Source organism: Borostomias antarcticus, assembly GCF_949987555.1.
Source record: "Borostomias antarcticus genome assembly, chromosome: 33".
In the NCBI taxonomy this organism is placed as follows: Eukaryota; Metazoa; Chordata; class Actinopteri; order Stomiiformes; family Stomiidae; genus Borostomias; species Borostomias antarcticus.
The window spans coordinates 4,286,848-4,306,847 of NC_140266.1; the positions used below are offsets into that span (position 1 = coordinate 4,286,848).

Below are 20,000 nucleotides of genomic sequence, written 5' to 3' on the forward strand. Positions count from 1 at the left end.
AGAGTGCACCCTGGGACGAACTTCCCACTGAGGTCAGGACAGCAGAGTCGCTGCTCAAAACTCATCTCTTCAAGAAGTGCTACAACGAATAAACAACGATAAAAGCGTCTGCTAAATGACTATAATGTAATGTAATGTAATGTAAATGTAATGTAATGCAAATGTAATGTAGTGTAAATGTAATGTAATGTAAATGCTATATACTGTAATGTAATGTAATGTAAATGTAATGTAATGTAATATAATGTAAATGTAATAGAATGTAATGTAATGTAATATAATGTAAATGTGTTACTGTATGGGTATTCGTCTTGGTGTATATGTATAAATGTGAAATTGAATGTGGGGTTTGGGGGTAATGGGTTTATGTTGTGTGTTGCACTTGTACAGTTCAGTAAATATGAATTTCCTGCAAAGGACAATGAAGACTAATCTAATCTAATCTAATGTAATCTAATGCTGGTCCACCTCTGTGTGCTACAGGAACCTGGCACCACTCTATTCCTATAAGTCAGAAGAAAGCTGTAACCAGTTGCCTAATAGCGCTGGTGTAATGACTTCATATCTCCCCATTCTCACCCATATCTCCCCATTCATATCTCCCCATTCATATCTCCCCATTCATATCTCCCCATTCATATCTCCCCATTCATATCTCCCCATTCATATCTCCCCATTCTCACCCACCTTCTGTTCTATTGAGTCCTTTTGATGCCGTGCCTCTTCTAAGTCTTGCCAAAATAATGAGGTATTTTATTTTTCTTTGAGCAGACAAACTCACAACCCCCCCCCCCCCCCCCCCATCATCATCATCATCATCATCATGAAGGACCCTGAGTTGAACCTCTGCACCTCCCATCTTCCTCCTGTCTTCCTCCTCTCCACACTTTCATCTTCTTTATCCTCCATCTCTCCTCCGGCCCGTCCCTCTGAAGTCCAGGTCTGACCTCGCGTTTCATTCCATTAATTGAGTTTGGTGGAAAAACAAATGGGCTGGGAGTCGGTATGTAGTTGGTGGGGGGTTGTGTGTTGGTGTGTGTGTGTGTGTGTGTGTGTGTGTGTGTGTGTGTGTGTGTGTGTGTGTGTGTGTGTGTGGGAGGGGGGGCGGGGTTGTTCTAGTAAACCTCATAGATTTAGGAGGCCCACCCACTCACCGTCTCAGACCCCCGCCTCCTCCCCTCTCTGCCTCACCGGACCTCCGGGGGGATTCGTCCTGCGAGGAACCGATCGCGCCTCCTCCTCCTCCTCCTCCTCCTCCTCCTCTATCACTCGTTTTACGACGGCGGCGGCGGTGTGTTCTGCGTTTTTTGCGCCCGCGTCATATTTTCCGGCTTTCCGTCCGTTTTTAAAAGGCTCCGTAAATAAGTGTGTCTGCGCGCGTGGGGTGGGAGGCTCGGGCGCAGTGACAGGGTAAGTGCTTCCAGGGTGAAAGGTCAAGGAGCCCGGGGGAGGGGGGGGCGTAGATGGGCAGAGGATTTGAAGGGCCTGCACTTGGGATGACCCCTGGGGAGCGGCGTGTGAGACCCCAGAGCGGCAGCCTGAGGGCCGATGCCTGTGGCCCATGTGGCTTTCATAAGAACCCTCATCCTCACAGACACCCTAGCGTTTATGTGTGTCTGTGTGCTGAGCGACTGAGCGACTGCCAGGCCCGGAGCCAACATGGCGTCCAGGGTCAGAGCCGGCATGGCCGTTTATAGTCTGACTCAAGAGGTTTTGGGCTTCTTATGACACGAAGCAAGCTATCAACCCTCACCCCTGTTACCACCTCGTTGTTTTGTTATTGATGTAACTGTCCCAGAGTGGACGTAATCCATTTCCCCGAGCAGACGCCTCATGTTTGAGTAACTGTACGCTCGGCTGGGGTCAAACCTCTTTGTTTCCGTAATGTCGCATGTCTCAAATGTTTGGGAGCCTGGCAATCTAATCAGAGCGCGGCTGTCCGTTCATGTCAACAGGGGTTAAGGTGTAGCGTCAGTGGTCCAGCTCTCGGGGAAGATGACACCTCGAGGATCAAACGGACAATGCGGCCGGCGATGGCGGGCAGAGCTTCTCGAAGAGGACGCTTCTTTGTGTCACCCAGCCGAGGTCTGTTGACGTCATGTGTCACGGCGGACCAGACGATGGAGATTAGTGTTGTGTGTTTTGCTGCTGCTTTGCCAGTTTTTTGACCCTGATTATTTGGCTAGTTTCATGTGAGAACGATGTGATTGAATGTGACAGAGTAGCAGAGAGAGGTCGCGCAGGAACACCGGCGGCCATTTTGGATCTCTACCCTGTCTGGTGTGTCTGCTATATCTTCCTCGTCCCCTCGTCTACGATGATGTGGTCTCAGTAGGGAATGAAGCCTCAGAGACAGTCATGTTTACACTTTTCTTTATTATCAACAGGTATGTAATGGCATTCAGATTGTCAGGTTATAGTTGTTTGGGATAGGTTATGAAAGCAGTCCTTGTGTTCGACTGTGTGGCAGAGAAAGCAGCCAATGAGAGGCCACGATACAGAGACGCCACAGAGAGACAGAGAGCTACAGGTACAGGGGAGAAGCCTTGGATGAGCGCATCACCGTGGCAACATACAGGAAACATACAGGACGACCAAGCGACGGCCCCGCCTTAGCAACAGAGCATTGAAAATAGATGAGCTTTGATACTCGTTCCAAACAAGGATGGTAGGCGAAGGTTGAGAGAAACAGATGCTTTTAATGTTAACATGTAGATAAGGCTTATACATCCAAAAACAGGTTGACTTTGCTCATGGACCCTGGACTGAGAACCTTCTGGAACACACCAGAGAACATTCTGGAACACACCAGAGAACATTCTGGAACACACCAGAGAACATTCTGGAACACACCAGAGAACATTCTGGAACACACCAGAGAACATTCTGGAACACACCAGACAGTGGCCACCAGACACCAGACGAACGGTCTCTCTTCAATCTCTCTGACGTGATTGGGTTGTAAAGAGGGAGCAGAACGGAGAATGTATCTCAATTTCTTTATTTGCCACGGGCAGTAAATGTCGAAAAGCTCTGAGAAAGCGCTTCAGCTAAAAATAGATTTATAAATGGCGATAACATCAATATGTTTCAGGTGAGAAATAATAAGAACAAAAGGCAGAGTGAAAATAAATTATCTGAATAACAATAATAACAAATAATTATAACAATAATCATAATACAATGTTTAAAATTAAGCTTTATAAACTTTTTTGTTGCTTGTTTTTTTTTTTGTAATTTCCTTTAAAATAGTATAAGTCCATGAGCAGAAATCCAGCATATATTTCAACCAATGGTATGAGAAGAGTCCTCTGTGTTTGCCCAAAGCCGATCCACCCCTGTTATCTCACACATTTACAATATTCACAGTTACTACAAACCCGCTCCGGGACATACCACCGTGGCTGGGCGGGGGGGTGGTCAGGGAGACCGCTGTGGCAAAATGTACTCTGTGCAATTCTGTGTGTGTGTATGTGTGTGTGTGTTTGTGTGTGTGTGTGTGCACATGTGTTTTTCCTATCTGGGGTCTGGGCTGGTACCTAAGTGTGAGAAGTAAGTACTCCTCTCTCTACTTGGCCAGGAGTGGTTGCTTCCTGGTTCAACCTACCCCCCAGTACCCTTCACCTCCTCTCTGTACAGCAAGACAATCAACACAGACACGCCGAACGCATGTCCTTAACATTGTACACATTGTCAGTAAGACACACCTTTCAAACCCCCCCCCCCCCCCCCACTCCTGTTTCTCCACTTGAGCTGTTCCGCCCTCCCTGGCTCCCTCAGCCCATGGCAGTGACCATGTTGGAGTGATGGGGGTGGCCGAATGAAGGGTGTATGGGCGTTGGGGTGGGCAGCATGTGTCCGGTGTGACTGAAGGGGGGCAGGTGGCCCATGTGGGACATGTGGCCGGCCAGCGAGGAGGCGCTGAAGGGTGAGGACTTGTCCTGCATGCACTTGGACAGATCCTCGTAGCATTCGCCCCCGCGACGGCCCTTCTTGGACTTGCTGGACATCTTGCGGTTGCGCGTCTGGATGCCCTCTTTCTTCATGGTCAGAGGACGGTTGACCTGTGTGGAGAGAGAGAGAGAGAGAGAGAGAGAAATGTAATGGGCATATCAACAAATTACCATACTATGCTATGGTTATACTCAGGCATGACAATATACTGCGGCCTTCTCCTAACTCTTTATAACAAACTATGCGAATACTATTGACTGAGTACGATATTGACTGAATAATCTTAGTTTCCCTTTGCAGGTCTTCATTCTATACAGACTTGTTATGTAATTCCCATTTGCATTTCATGCAAATGTGTCTCCAAAGCCACAAAACTGGTTGTATGCTTGTAATTCCAGAATCGTCCTTTCATAAAATGAATGAATACATAAAGATATGCGTTTCCGGTAGCTATTGTATTCTCTGAGCCATACATGGTAATAAGACATGTTTGCATAGGCCAGCGTTCATTTCAACAGCAACAGTTCCACTGGCCGGCGGGAATAACAGTCCCGCCATTGTGAGTCTCAAGAGGATAACGCCTACCATGGAAACAATACAGCACACAGAGAGAACAGTCCAATGGGCCCAGTTACGGGGTCTAGGAGCCGGGCTCTCTGTCCTGCCCTCCCTTTCTATCTCTCTCTCTCCCCCCTCTCTCTCTATCTCTCCTCCCTCTCTCTCTATCTCTCTCTCCATCTCTCTCTCCATCTCTCTCTCTCCCTCTCCCTCTCTCCCTCTCCATCTCTCTCTCTCCCTCTCTCCATCTCTCTCCATCTCTCTCCCTCTCCGCCCACCACTATCAGCTGGGCCTGTCCTGGTTCTGAGGGCCCCGGCCCTGCTGGCTCCGGGGGCCCTCGGGGGCCGGCGGTCGGTGGGACTCACGTTGTGCAGCTTGTAGTAGAGGCCGCAGGCGTTGCACACGGGGTCCCCGTTGGCATTCCTTCTCCAGAGCGTGGTGGTGGTCGTCTGGCAGTTAGCGCAGCACGTACCGGCGCGCCGGGCCGCAGACTAGGGGGGAAAACAGGGATTAACTCTTTATTAGACCACGGCAGCGTGCGCACACACACACACACACACATGCGCACACACACACACATGTGCGCATGCACACAAACATGCGCATACACGCGCGCACACACATGTGCGCACACACACACACATGTACACAAACATGCGCACACACACATGCGCGCACACACACACATATACACACACACATACGCACACAAGCTAGGCCCATGTGTTAATATCATATGATAATTAAACGCTATGATTTTTGTAATTTACTCATCACATGAACACATAGTTTTTTCACAGGGACAGTCTGTGTTGTTGTTAGTATTCATTTTGGGCGTTGTTTTATCAATAAACAAAAGATAAACAGGAAAGTAGCCTATAGCGTTGTAGTAATTTGCCTCGGCGTAATTCATGCAAATTTCACAGACACTGTTCAACCCTGACAATCAACGGTGTTCCTCTCAGCTGAAATGCATCGCTGTACCAGACGTGATGTGGGCCCGTGAGAGGGGCCGTGATGTGGGCCCGTGAGAGGGGCCGTGGAAAGCTGAGCGTGCCTCTGCCCTGATGGATTCTCCACGCTTAATAAGACACATTTACATGCGTTCAGCCTGGAGTATCCACAAAGCAAAATACCCCAGTCAGAATAGCTCATATCTGGGTCTAGGCCTGTGCAAAAGCCTAATCAAAACGCTTTCTAACTACCAGTCAGCAACTGACTTAATTAGTGTGACAATTCGGCCTATATAAACAAACTTAACTCAAGTAAATAAGTCCACTACTGACCGTGACTCTACAGTCAGGCAATAAATCCATTTATATTTTCCCCACCTCCCTCCACTTTTTTTTCTTTGTGTTTAACGGGGGTCCTGAGATGTTGTGCTTTGCTGTGTGCTGTGTGTGAGGACTGGACGGCTTGACCACTAGAAATCAAGCGTAGTTAGCGAGCCCCAGACGGAAGCCCGCGGTGGCCTGGGTTCCTTATCTGTACCGGGCAGCTTTCCGGGGCGGAAACAACTGGAAGGTCCCTGAAAACACACGCTGAACAGGAGCCTGCACCGGCCGTGCGCGGACACGCTCGGTATGGAAAGAGAATGAGAATGAATGGGCTTTCAGACACTGGGGTCGTAAAGGAAAAATATGAGACATATTTACTCTAATTTCCCTGACGCTTTTCATGCAAGTTTGTCTATTGTTTGGGGTAGACTAATTGCTATTTCAAGCAACCATTACCAAGGCGATAATTTCAGTAGGGCCGAAGTGAATAATTTCTGAAAACAATCGAAAATTGTATTGAACACCCTCAATAGCCGACTATTAATCTTTAGGCCTGAAGATAACAGTAAGATTGATGACATCAGCCACTAACTGGAATAAAAGTTGGGCCTTTTCAATTCGGGGTTGATTTTCCTTCTGAAACCACTGAGTAGGCCTATTTGAATGTGTCTTTAACAATAATCATTTAACTCGCAGGTGACATGCAAACCTTTAAAGCCACAAATTAGATATTTCAAAAAGTATTAGCTGCCCTTAACTGTTTTGGCGTCTTTACATTTTGCAAAACATTTCGAGCCCAATGATCAAAGCAATTTAGAGCTGCTAGAATAAACCAACTAGCCGATTGAGAGATTATCACTTTAGTAACAATTGGTATCGAATAATTATTGCAGAGTAATATGCAATTTTATTTTGCTATATTTGCTCGTATAATCATCATTATTAATATTTTAGGCTATTATCCAACATCTTTTTTATTTATTTATGACGACTGGCATGAAGATGGACAAACATTCTACTTGTTATGTATTAGACTAAATTGCATTAATATAATGTAAGCTTCATAATTAAATACAAATACATTTTAAAAGTTTTACTGTAATTCTACAACTAAATGAGTAAGATGTTTTCTGTAATGAGCACATTTGAGGAGAGGTGGGACACGAGAAACATCAGAAGCAGCTTCGCTCCCTCATTTGACTAGAAAAATAAACCCATCAAGAAACCCATGAAAATCTGGGTGTAACTCAGGGAGTGAGGGTGACTGGACTGGACTGGAGGTATCGGGCTGCCCACACTATCCCAGACACCCAGAGAGAGAGAGGGAGAGGGAGAGAGAGAGGGAGAGAGAGAGAGAGAGATGGAGAGAGAGAGAGAGGGAGAGAGAGAGGGAGAGAGAGAGAGAGAGAGAGAGAGGGAGAGAGAGAGAGAGAGAGAGAGGGAGATGGAGATAGAGGGATAGAGGGAGAGAGAGGGAGAGCGATAGAGGGAGAGAGAGAGGGAGAGAGGGAGAGAGAGGGAGAGGGGGATAGAGATATATATATAGAGAGAGGGAGAGCAATAGAGGGAGAGAGAGAGATAGCAATAGAGGGAGAGAGAGAGAGAGGGGCAGAGAGGGATAGAGAGAGAGATAGAGCGATAGAGATAGAGAGGGATAGAGAGAGAGAGGGATAGAGAGAGAGAGGGCCGGTATGTGGGTGTGAAGGAGGGGTGATAGAGGGAGAGATAGAGAGGGATAGAGAGAGAGAGGGCTGGTATGTGGGTGTGAAGGAGGGGTGATAGAGGGGTGTGAAGGAGGGGTGATAGAGGGATAGAGAGAGAGAGAGAGAGAGAGAGAGAAAGAGGGCCGGTATGTGGGTGTGAAGGAGGGGTGATAGAGGGAGAGAGATAGAGGGATAGAGAGAGAGAGAGAGAGAGTGTGAAGGAGGGGTGATGGAGGGGTGATAGAGGGAGAGATAGAGAGGGATAGAGAGAGAGAGAGGGCCGGTATAGAGGAGGGGTGATAGAGGGCCGTGCGCCGGCGCTGCTATCAGTGACAGTATCAGAAGTAACGGTAATAATGATAGCAGGAACAACCCTGATAGCCTCCCTCCACCAGCAGGCCGGCTCAGAGGACAGGGGTGAGAGGACAGGGCTCAGAGGACAGGGGTGAGAGGACAGGGCTCAGAGGACAGGGCTCAGAGGACAGGGCTCAGAGGACAGGGCTCAGAGGACAGGGGTGAGAGGACAGGGCTCAGAGGACAGGGGTGAGAGGACAGGGCTCAGAGGACAGGGGTGAGAGGACAGGGCTCAGATGACAGGGGTGAGAGGACAGGGGTGAGAGGACAGGGCTCAGAGGACAGGGCTCAGAGGACAGGGGTGAGAGGACAGGGCTCAGAGGACAGGGCTCAGAGGACAGGGGTGAGAGGACAGGGCTCAGAGGACAGGGGTGAGAGGAGAACACAATTCCTGGAAGCTGATCGGGGAAATTTAACTTTCCTGGAATTGTGCCCTCGCACCCCTCCCCCTCCCCCTGTCATTACCCCCCCCCTCCTCCTCCTCTCTCAGTCTGCAGCCGTGCAAGAGGGTCCGCGGAGCGTAGACTCACCAGTCTGCGTTTGGGCTTGATGAGGGGCCGGTTCTGGCCGTTCATCTTGTGGTACAGTCCGCAGGCGTTGCACAGGTAGTGGCCCGTACCATCCCGCCGCCAGAGGGGTGTGGAGGTGGCGCCGCAGTTGACGCACTCACGGCCCTCTGAGCAGCATGCAGGTGGGAGAGAGAGCACAGGGACATTTATAAAATTAACCTGTAAAAAGCTGCGGCTCCAGGCGGCCTATCAGACGCACGCATCGGCGAGGTGTCGCCGGGCAGATCGGTGACGTTACGCGTTGGTTTGCGGAGGGTGGAAACTGTGGTAGATGTTGTGGCTGACAAACGCGCTAGCCGTATTTGTACTGGAGGGAGTCGTGAGACAAAATAGAGGCCAGTTGGAATTTTGTGCAAGCCACAGCTCTGTGTGTGTGTGTGTGTGTGTGTGTGTGTGTGTGTGTGTGTGTGTGTGTGTGTGTGTGTGTGTGTGTGTGCGTGTGTGTGTGTGTGTGTGTTTAACCCTCAACAGACTCATCATCAGGATTCTCTGTTTGATCTTTCCCTGTTACTGTTATCTTTCCCTGTTACTTGTGTCAGCAGGGGTTCAATCCGTCATATTTCAGATTCGATGGGTGGAAACGAGCTGACCGTGCGCTTCTGATCGCCTGACGCTATTGTGGCGATCGGGTTCTACAACGGTCTGATACGACACAAACTGTCAGCAGCATTTCCATCCCAATCTCCTAAATCTACCCAACGCTCAACGAGAAGGAAAGCAGAGATAGCCATTTTGTGCCAGTGATATGTGACTCGGAGAAGTAACCGGCTAGACCAAAACAATAGCTCGCTTGTAGGCCCCTGGCTCGGATGCTTAATATGACCGAAAGGATAGAACGAGGGAGAGAGTAAAGGGAGAGATGGAGGGAAAAGGAGAGAGGAAGGGGGCCTGGATTAGGGTTAGTCAAACAGGAAGTGCCTCTAAGGTATGCATGAGCAGGGACTACCCCAGGGTGACGCGCTAGCGTTCTAGGGAATGGCAGGCAAGCCACCAGGCTCGGGGCCACTTCCCCTCTGTGTCCTTCAAGGATGAAGCGGTCAGAGAGAACCCTTAGCCCATCAATCTATCAATGGGGAACAAGCCATGCCAGCTACCGAGTTCCCTCTGACTGAAACGGCGCCCGTTTGAGAATGACCACAATAAGGCTGGAAAAAAAAAGAAAACGCTAATGTTTTAAATTGAACGACTTCATCTAATCCATTCTTGCTGTTGAATTGATTTTTTTGCTGTCGCTTGTTTACACCTAACAAATTAATAGGCTACCGGTGTTGAGTAAATTGAGACGGTTATAGGATGGGGGGTCTCCTGCAAGGCAGACTGTTGAGTCTATAGTCGCCAAATGTCAGGCGCGACAATGCAGTATTGTGTAACAAAGAAACGGCTCATTGTAAATACAGAGGGTTTTTTTGTGGCTATATTCTTCTTTTCACACCTCCGGGGCTGGATCCAGTTCACCCTCTCCAGGGCCAGCCAGCCCGGGCGTAATTGAGTCGCAGTTTACAAAAGAGGAGAAGAAACGCGTCAGAATGACAGGGGTTGGGTGTGCGCTCGGCTGCAGGCCTAGACCAGTCCCTTCAAATCAACAGACAGGTCGCTTATTGGCACTTTACTTACAAATAAGCTAATATGTTCTTCCTCTTTAGACTGTTAGCCTATTATAGCTACTCCTAATTCGCCTCTATTTTCTTGAAATAGGACTAATTTAAGCAGTAGTCTATTTTTGCATTTGCCATGAAAAACATTTGCCAAAGCTTGTGTGTGTGTCTGTGTGTGTGTGTGTGCGTGTGTGCGTGCTTGCACGCGTGTGTGTGTTCTAGCAACTATAACCTCCTGTAATGATTCGTGAGCTCTGATGACGCTTAGTCCCTTTTTGTCCAAATGAAACATGTTCACATTAGTTATGGTTTGTTAAAAATATAAGAATGTGTAGATTAATTTGCAGGTCAAACTGTGTCCCCAAAAAACCTGAGTTATTACCGCATTTAGGCCTTCATTTCAATTATGTGCTTTTAGATTTCATATTATGAACTATTATGAACATATTATTATTATTATTATTATTAGTATTGTTGTTGCTGCTATTAATTAATAATTAATAATAACAATAATAATAAGCAGTAGTAGTAGTAGTAGTAGTAGCCCTAGTAGGATAATAGTAGGCTAATAGCCTAGTAACTCTTTGTTATTATTTCTATTGTTATTATTATGATTGTTGATGTTACTACTAGCCTATTATTATTTCTAATTCAGATTATCATCGTCATTATTATTTTAACAATTGTAGATCACAACACGATGATAATGTCAAAGTAGAGAGACGAGACTCACCTGAGCATGACCGTGTTTTGCTTTTGCATTTCGGGGTGAAGCTGGAGGACGAGCCGCCGAGCAGACTGCCCGGGTGGAACAGACTGCCTCCGTATTCATGTGCCGATGGGAGCGAGTATGTGGGGTAGGTTGGTATCGGATGGTGTGTGGAGGGCGTCTGGGCGCTCATTGAGGCCAGACTGCTTCGAAGTGGACTGGAACCCTCCATCTTCATCCCCTCGGACATTTGGTACTTGATCGGGTCCTTGTCGTCCATTCTGGCCGAGGGAGAAGCAGCCCCTGGGTCCGGGGATACATCTTTCGGCGGGGTAGGGGGGAAGCTGTAAAGGTGGGGGCTCGAATGGGACGCTAGCGAGGAGGGAGAGGCTGTGCTGGGGTTGCTGCTGCAGGAATAGAGGCCGCTCGGAGTCCCGGAGCCCCCGGCATGGAGGCCGGGTTTGAAGTGGCTGACCGCCCATGGGTTGTGATGGTGAGCCGCGGAGAGCGTCTTGCCGCTGGCGCTGTCTAGCCATGAAATCCCTGGACTGTGGATGAGATGTGGCCGGCAGACCTGACGAGCTGTGAGATAAATGAAATAGGCTATTTATTTAAGGGAATTCATAACATATGGATTTCCAGGAAGGTACACAATGAATTGTGAAATTGTGAAATTTGGACACCGAATCATTCTTCACCTGTTGATGCAGGTAGACAGGCTAATCCGTCATGGAAATGTTCGATTGAAAAGACAGTTTCTGTCAAAGGCGTGGGAAGAAGAAAAAAGTACCATATATTCCCTAAATAGCCATTTTACATTTGTATTATAATATTCAGGAAATGTAGTTACTGCGAGATTTTTTTTTTCTTCTTTACGCATTTTCAGACCACCTCGGTCTCCCTTGGGTTCAACATTTTTTTTCTGAGAGCGAATAAAACCTTAGTCTGGCAACTATACTAAAATATTTAGTTACAAAATCTATCAGTTAGAGGAGATACAGGTTAGTTATTTCAGCATGTTCTACCAATTGCTGCAATGCGTAAAGTATAAACTAACCTACGCGTAGTTTGGGGGTTGTTTTTTTGCAATATGAACTCTATAGTAAATAAATAATAGTTTTACCTGATACTCAAGTTGTTTTGTTTTGGGAAGTTACTAGCAGGATTGGGGAAGTCAATGTCTCAGAGGAAGGTTTATTGAGTTGAGCCTTACCGTGCGCTTGGCTGTAAGAAACTCTCGCCCGTGCGTGAGCCGCGGGGTTGTGGTAGTACGGGTTTCCCTGTGAAACTTCAATTTGATTAATCTGTTTAAAGAACCCATCCACCTCGTCCGGAGGCAGGAGCTGCGCCGTAGGCTCCATGTAGCTGTGCGGAAGGCCGGGGTAGTGCGAGTGCGAGTCCGGGTGGACGGCGTGGTGATGCGCCATCCACCGAGGCTGGTCCGCCGCTACATCCATCTCTGGGGTCGCTCCAAACGCGCTTCACAAAAGCGTCTCTCTAGTGAGAGGATAGTTCTTTTACTGTCCCCTCTCTCTCCAATTTGTCCTTTTGAAAAAAATTTATCACGGAATGAAATGTCCTCCTATTGTAGAGAAAACATAGCGTTTGAAATGACGTTATTCGGATCCCCTGGTGTTCCTCGTCACTCGCAGTCTCGTGGGTCTTCTGTCACTCTCCTCTATTAGGCATCAAGTCGAGTTGGACACAGGACACCTGTAGTACAACCAAATGTAGGAGGTTAATATTTCAGAAGCATTTACAAGGTGTTGCGTAGTTATCTCTGTGTGGCCTCTAGTCCTTTAAGAAGGAGCTCGCGGCGGCTGCTCCTTTTTAGGTGCGTTTTGTAAGTGATGCCTGACAAGATGCAACATTAGATAAAGACCAAACCGTTCCCACCCACCCGAATATCCCAAATGGAGTCACCTATCCATCCTCGTCCAGCGAGCACGGAGAAGCGATGTCCCGTTACGCACACACCCCATATAGGCAAACGCAACCTTATTGGCCTAATTATATATCGACAATGTCAGATTAATCTCGTATTTTCGCAGAGATAAATAATCCAGTATCTACAAAGAAGAACAAAAAAAACAATTAGGCCTACGATCTAGATCTATGCAAATAGCCTACCGTTTCTGTTTTCCAAAACTTGTTTGGGCTTTTCGATTTTCTGTCTCCTCGAGGAAAATTATTCCCCCTCGTTCAAGTTTTGCAAACGTTTCAGTAGATTTCCTTTGCAGATTTCCAGAGTGCTCGGCAAGTTATTCTCCGACTGTTGAGCCTTTAGCAACATGTACTTCAACTGACTGTCAGCACTGGCGCCAGATGAATTCCATGTCATGCGCGCTGGGCGGGGTCTTGGCTTCAGCGTTGACCCCGCAACAGCCAATTGAATTGCGCCCTCGCCAGCCCTGTCAACCCCCCTCCCCGGAATTTTCACGTCATTTACTCTCCATCCCAAACACTAGCCCCGGCTCGCACTACTTTCCTCTAGGACATATGATCATTAGGGTCACCTATACGAGCCATGGCTCCAGGCGCTCTACCCGCACTCATCCAAAGGAAAATGCCTTTGTAATTGTTAGGGAGATAAACAGTAGTTCTGTGCTTATAGGCTAGGCTGCTTTGAAAATCTATACGTCTTTAAATTCGCTCCGTTTTAAAGCAATTTAATTTATTCACAAACACCGTGTGTTTGACCACGAATCCTGTATTTTGTAAGATAGCTACTTAAAACGGTACAACAATGAAAAGTACTATTAGCCTACACTGAGATAGATTCAACTGAACATGGCCTGTCTAAATCACCACTTACCTACACCTTTTCATATAAATCTCGAGTAGGCTACAAAGGGTATAGTCTGTATCAACCTTGTCCCTCGTGGGGTGTCTACTGTTCCCTAAATTGCCTGAAGTCATTCGTGTAGTATAAACATGTGTTTTGTTTGTGTGTCACGGGCGATCAGGGGTCGTTTTACATCTTAATGCCTTCTTTGGAACGCCCTGGGTGTGAGTGTTAGCCCATAGGAGGCCATTAAGTGGGGTTTGTTTGGTTTATGTACACAATAATGCCCACCTAAAGAGACGAGCAGGGTTGCCATGGGCGCAGAGACAACGTGTCGCCACCGCCACCGAGTTGAGCATCTTCGTTACGCCGTGCGTAAAAGCTTTCTTTCCAGAATTAGAATCATTTCTCTCTCAGCCCAGTGCGTTTTACTAATAGTAGGAGACGGGTAAAGGATTGCGTGTACTTTGCTGCAGCTATATTATGGTTCCAGCTCCTCCAAATGGCGGTAACACTTACATATCCCCACATGCCGCGCCTTGTAGGTAGCGCGTAAATAATTCAGCGGGTGTTCTCGTCTGATACAAACTAGTGGTTAAGATGTCATTGCAAACCACAGAGAACAGACCCGCGTGCTACAGATGAGCCACCATGGCCGGTTACAAACCCCAAGGACCACCCTCACTTTCACTGATGCGTGTTCCACCGTTTCACCCCAAACGAGCCCCAGTATAATCTATTGTTATCATAGCTTAATTGTTATAGTGTGTGTGTGTGTGTGTGTGTGTGTGCGTGCATAGGCGTGCATGTGTGTGTGTGTGTGTGCGTGCATAGGCGTGCATGTGTGTGTGTGTGTGTGCGTATCGCGCCAAGAGCAGGGTGAATATGAGTGACAAGCAATAATTGGAGGGGGAGCTCGAGACCCCGGCCAGCCAACTAGCCGCCTCCCTGACGCCGTTTCCTGACGTCACCGCATCTTGGTGGAGGGAAAAAATATATAAAAATATATATAATCAGGAAATGAACTTTATGATTCTGAGGGATGACAGAGGGTCATGGGGAAGCACGGGATATATTTACCTCCCAACGGACACTCTCAAGGAACACACATTCGAGGACACTATTATGAGGACTACATTTGATATTTATACACTGTTGCAGCATTAATAATAAATACACTACAGTCTTCTGACCTTTGATTTGATTTAGAAGAGTGTCTATATAGATCCAGTGGCGACAGAAGACAGCGAGACCGAGATGTGGTCACACTAGCCTGACCAGGGATTTGATTTGACCCCAGAGAACACTTGGGGTCTCATTTGAAACGGAATCAATAAACCATGAAGAAACGCAATGCAGGATTAAAGGAGAGGCCAACACGGGGAGCACGGGATCAGATTGAAGTGAGAGGTGGGGTAGATTTTAAATAAATCAAACACGATCTCCAAAGTTGCCCCCCACTTCTATCTCTCCAAATTGGCCGCGTTCCATGAGCATTGGTCTGTTACTAGATCCGATCCAAAAGCTGATTTACCACGAGTGGACTCGTTCAGTCTGCCATTAGGCCTAATTAATAAATGATTGCGTGCACGTATAACCACATCCCATAATAATATGTGAAACTTTCCTAGTTGCCTGGACTTTTTACTCTGTGCCGAGTGCCTAAGGGGCATTCTGGCCCGGCTAGGCTTCTTAGGGTACGGCGCCTCGTAGAGACAAAAGGCCTTCTGAACACAATGCTAATCAAACAGATAATTAGCAAATGTCGCGACATGGATTTGTGCTGCTAACCTTAACCCCACCCCCCCTTTGGGCATGGACCAAAGGCCCATACGGTGCGCGCCACGGTGTGGAGGCGGTGGCACGTAGACAGTCCCCAGCCACGGTAATTAAGAAGGGGTAAACGTCCCAACTTGACACAGCTCACGGTAGCTGACTTTTACGCAGGCATGCAGATAAAATGTCAAATCACCAAATGCATTTATATAAAACCGGTAGGTATGCCTATAGTTTAAAATGAAGGCTTATTTATGTTTGGATACTCTTGCACTTTGGCTTTACTAGATTATGCTCTTAGTCGCTTGTTTGGAAAGGAGATGCACTTCTGAGTTCTGGTTACACGTTAAATAAAATTACTCTGGATAAAACGTCTGCTAAACGACTGTAATGTAATGTAATGGGTGGATGGCTTCAGACTTGGCAATAGGCCCAGTTGTTATTTTTCCAGCCCTGTATTTTTCCACTATGTGAAAACTGTTTTTGTAGCTTTAAAGTCATAATTACAAATAGATGGGCTACGTCTTTCGATATTCTCTACACAGGGGGGTGCTAAAATACTATATTATGATTGCTTGGAAAGACATAGTAGCATATATGCTGTGCAAAACAGGATATTTGATCAAATTCGAATTAAGGCAAACTGTGCAATGGACATTACATCTTATCAAATTATTATTTAGGCCTTGTTGTAAATTAGTGGTTTGCCAGCAGAATGTCTCGTCTGAAAAATTGCAAAATAATGACAACAGGTCAAGGAGAATAGGCTACATCTTCTTCACAAGACATTAGGATATCCACACGGCTACACGGCTACACGAATTGTGTAGCTTAGTCCTTTTATAAAAAAGTAAAATGGTCAATTTTACACAATGTTAAACTTTCCAATGTTTAAATAATACAGTAGATATGAGCCCCTTACCTATTGAGATAACATGTATAGCCAATGGGCTACATTCGTCTAATAATTAGTCATAATCTTCTGGTTCCGTTTGGACTCTCATCATCAGCACTGTCCGCCCAGAACAATACGCACCACGGGCACCTGAACGGGTCAGATAAGACCCAACAACTGCCCTGATTTGGACACATATCTCCAGCCTGCGTCGGTCACGGAGCCAGACTCCCACTCACTCGGACTCTCTCTCAAAATCAATGAATTTCAGGTAGGCTACACCACAATCTAGCTGTTTTGCGTCGGATCACAATATCACTCTCCATCCTCCCCCCCTATATGTCGTCCTCTCGTCGGTTAGGTTTCAAATGGAAGCGGGCAGTGCTACTATAGCCCGAGCCCCTGTGGTGGAGCTGCTGGGTAGCTGCAGCAGCAGCAGCTAGACTACAGCCCCTGGCTCGGCTCCACCACTGGGGCTGTAGAGCTGCTGCTGCTGCAGCTACCCAGAATGCTATTGACAATGACAGAGGCAGATACGCGCCGGCTCTCCAAAATAGGAAGCAGACATAGAAGCAGCCAAACGCGTTTGAAGACTTGACATGGCAGCTCGTATTTTTAGCTGAATAAAGCAAATCAAGGCGAGCTCTAGAAATGTTAACTCAACTATTGACGTCACTCGCGTCAGATGGGTGACAGGTGCCATCATATGCGATATATGGGTTTCCATAACTATAGGCTGCTGATGGTGTTTATAACAGTAGGTCTGAGTCGAACATTATTCTATCTCCAGATATCTCGTCATCGGCGTGCATGAGAAATACCATTAAACCCAGTTGGCAAACCCATGTCCAACATGCTCCTCGTGCTGTAGCCGGGCATGCTTGTTGTGCACGTCCATAGAACCAATGTCCCTTCCCTTGACGTGTTCCCCGTTTGGAGCCGAGCTGATAAAAGAACCCTGTTGGTTCTAAGATAGTCAACAAACGCACGAGCGCATCCAATTAGACTTCTTTTTTCCCCCTTGTTGTGGTGTGCGTGGTAAAGGCTCACATTGTGGCATGCTTGTGTTCAGCATGACACCACACCATCGCTCGTTTCGTCTTCATTAGCATCTTTACATTGTGTGTACAAGCTCTTTGTCACTGTGCGTTTTTTTTGTATGCATCTGTTTTGTATGCATCTGTTTTGTATGCATCTGTCAGCGGTCAAGTCTACAATACAAGGATGCTGTTCAGCTTTGTGCCATTTCTCTGACTGAGTTTTACGGCCTAATATATGGCCTGAGAAGACCCTACTGATAGGCCTGCTAATAAAGATGATGGCGATGATGATTACCTAGGTAATGCGTTGGTTAAATATGCGTAATAATAATAATAATCCTAACCATAATAATAAATATGCGTATAAAATGCATTCAAAGTAGGTTAGCCTAAATGAATTTGCAAACGCATAGTGGCACTTGGTCCCACTGAGTCCTGTCACTCGCTTACTTAATCACTATTTGCATGAATGCAGGGCGAGCAGTCATGTAAGATCGGATGACTGAAATATTTCGATTAAGTCTTATCAACCTCAGCCATCAAGCTCCCAATAATCCTCTTAAAACAGGAGAGAGAAATGCCCAGGACAACTGAAATAATGAATGAGCAAGCCCTTCAACATTGTGCAGAGTGAAATCTTGGCCAAGCCAACATATTTAAGTGTGCCAAATATCACAACTCATCAGCATGATAATGTGGCGATATCAATGGCCGTATGCGAGGGGTGTTGTGATCTGGTGTGGCGGGTAGAGCTGCTCTTGATGCTCACGCGATAAACCCTTATCACTGCAGAACATCCACAATCCCATCTCACTTTATTAATCACAATCCCATCTCACTTTATTAATCTGGCCACGCTCACCCCCTCTTTCTCTGAGCACACACGGGATCGTGCACACATTGTACCCCTTCTCCACGCTGACAGCACTGGTGATTCCATTCACTCAACAAAAGAGAGAAGGAGAGAGAGAGAGAGAGAGAAAGAGATGTGATAATTAACAACTAGCCTATGTATTCACACAAAGTGCAGTCCATTTGCCATTTACTATAACGTGATTTGACGTTGTGTTCAATGGGTTAACACCGTTGTATTATTATTATTAGTCTATAATAATAATAATAATTATTATTATTGTTATTATTATTATCATCAGTGTTATTGTTATTATATGTAGTGCTACTATATAGTGCTTAGGCTGATATTATTATTATTATTATTGTGTTTATCAATAATAATAGTAATAATAACAATAATAACAATAGCCTACTAATAGTAATACCAATATGAACAATAGCCTATTATTATTGTATTCTATTGTTGTTATTATTATTGCTACTATCATTATTGTAGTTGTCAACGTTATTATTGTTATGTAGCCTACACTATTATCATCACCACCATATAATCATCATCATCATCATTAGGCCTATTATTATTATACTATCAGGCCACTGAGCAAAAAGATGCTGGTTGAGAGAAGAATCTCATATTTCACACCTTGGATGTGTGTTTATGTAGGCTACGTGTGTGTAGCCCATTCTCTCTCTCTCCCTCTCTCTCTCTCTCTCTCTCTCTCTCTCTCTCTCTCTCTCTCTCTCTCTGCGTGCATGTGCGTTTGTATGTGTTTGTGTGTGTGTGTGTGTGTGTGTGTGTGTGTGTCTGTGTCTGTGTTGAATATGCTCGTTGGGTCCTCCTCCTTCTGATTATAAGCCATCCCGTGGTAATTTTTCATCGGTGCAGCTAATCTTTGTTCTTTGTGAAGATAATAAATAGCTTAATCGTTATCAGCGGGCTGCTGGAGGTGTCGGGAGAATGGGGCTGATCGGCCCGGGAAATAGGCTCCAAAGTGCCGCGGAATAAATGGCATTTCTTATCTCTGCCTCCCAGATTATCACCGCCTTTTCAAACTCGCACAACAAATACATCCAATGCATCGAATGCATCATTTACCGGCGGAGATCTCTCCGGGTGATGGACGGATAGCGGGGGTGTGTGTGTGTGTGTGTGTGTGTGGGGGGGGGGGGGACCCAGGAATAGGCTATATAACTTTAACGCCCCCGCATGTGCAAGGCTCGTATATTTTCGTTTCAGAGCAGTCGGGCAGCCCATATAAGCTATTTAAATTCTGCTCAGCAATATTCTATTACAGGATACTTTATCTGCAGTCTCCATCTGTGATCCGTGTTCTTTGTCGTGCTATCGCACAGCTAGTATTCCTTTTATGTTGGATTTCACTCGATAACCGCTTCATAGCAGCGGCTCTTAATCCATTCCATGGCTGAATGATGTGGAATAATAATAATGATATTGAATAATCATTCTGTGAGGATATTTTTTAGTTTTATTTTTGTATTAGGCCTACATTCTGAATTTAACAAAATGTAAAAGGCCTACATTCTGAATTTAACAGATTGTAACCTAGGCTAGGCCTACCAGTAGTATAGGCTACTTGGTAATAGCCTACATATAATTTAACTATTCGATTTGAAATTGTAGGCTATGTTTTTATTTATTTATTATTAGCCTATTTATAGTTATTTTGAAGGGATATTCATATTGGCAGTTTCGTAAGCGAATGCCAGGTATTCACAAAATCAAATCCACCCTAGTGGGCCTGGTTGCATGGATGTGCGCATGTGTGTGTGTCCTCAACCATTTAGTAAAGGCTTCCGGTCCACTTTTTTGCCACAATAAAGGCTTCTCACATAGCTCTCTTCACTCAATACCCATATTTTCCCACCTCGTCACCACTCGAACTCTCGCGGTCGTTCCGTGATCACCAC

The 20,000-nt window shown here is 46.2% G+C and overlaps 1 protein-coding gene across 1 annotated transcript; it reads right to left on the minus strand.

Moving 5' to 3' along the window:
• Positions 1–3,776: 3,776 nt before the first annotated feature.
• gata2b (GATA binding protein 2b) lies at positions 3,777–12,177 on the minus strand (the record flags this gene model as incomplete). The annotated part of the gene is made up of 5 exons (XM_084460581.1): positions 3,777–4,064; positions 4,879–5,004; positions 8,378–8,523; positions 10,745–11,302; positions 11,934–12,177. 5 exons carry the CDS (start codon positions 12,175–12,177, stop codon positions 3,777–3,779), a joined length of 1,362 nt encoding a protein of 453 aa, XP_084316707.1.
• Between the last annotated feature and the right edge of the window lie 7,823 nt (positions 12,178–20,000).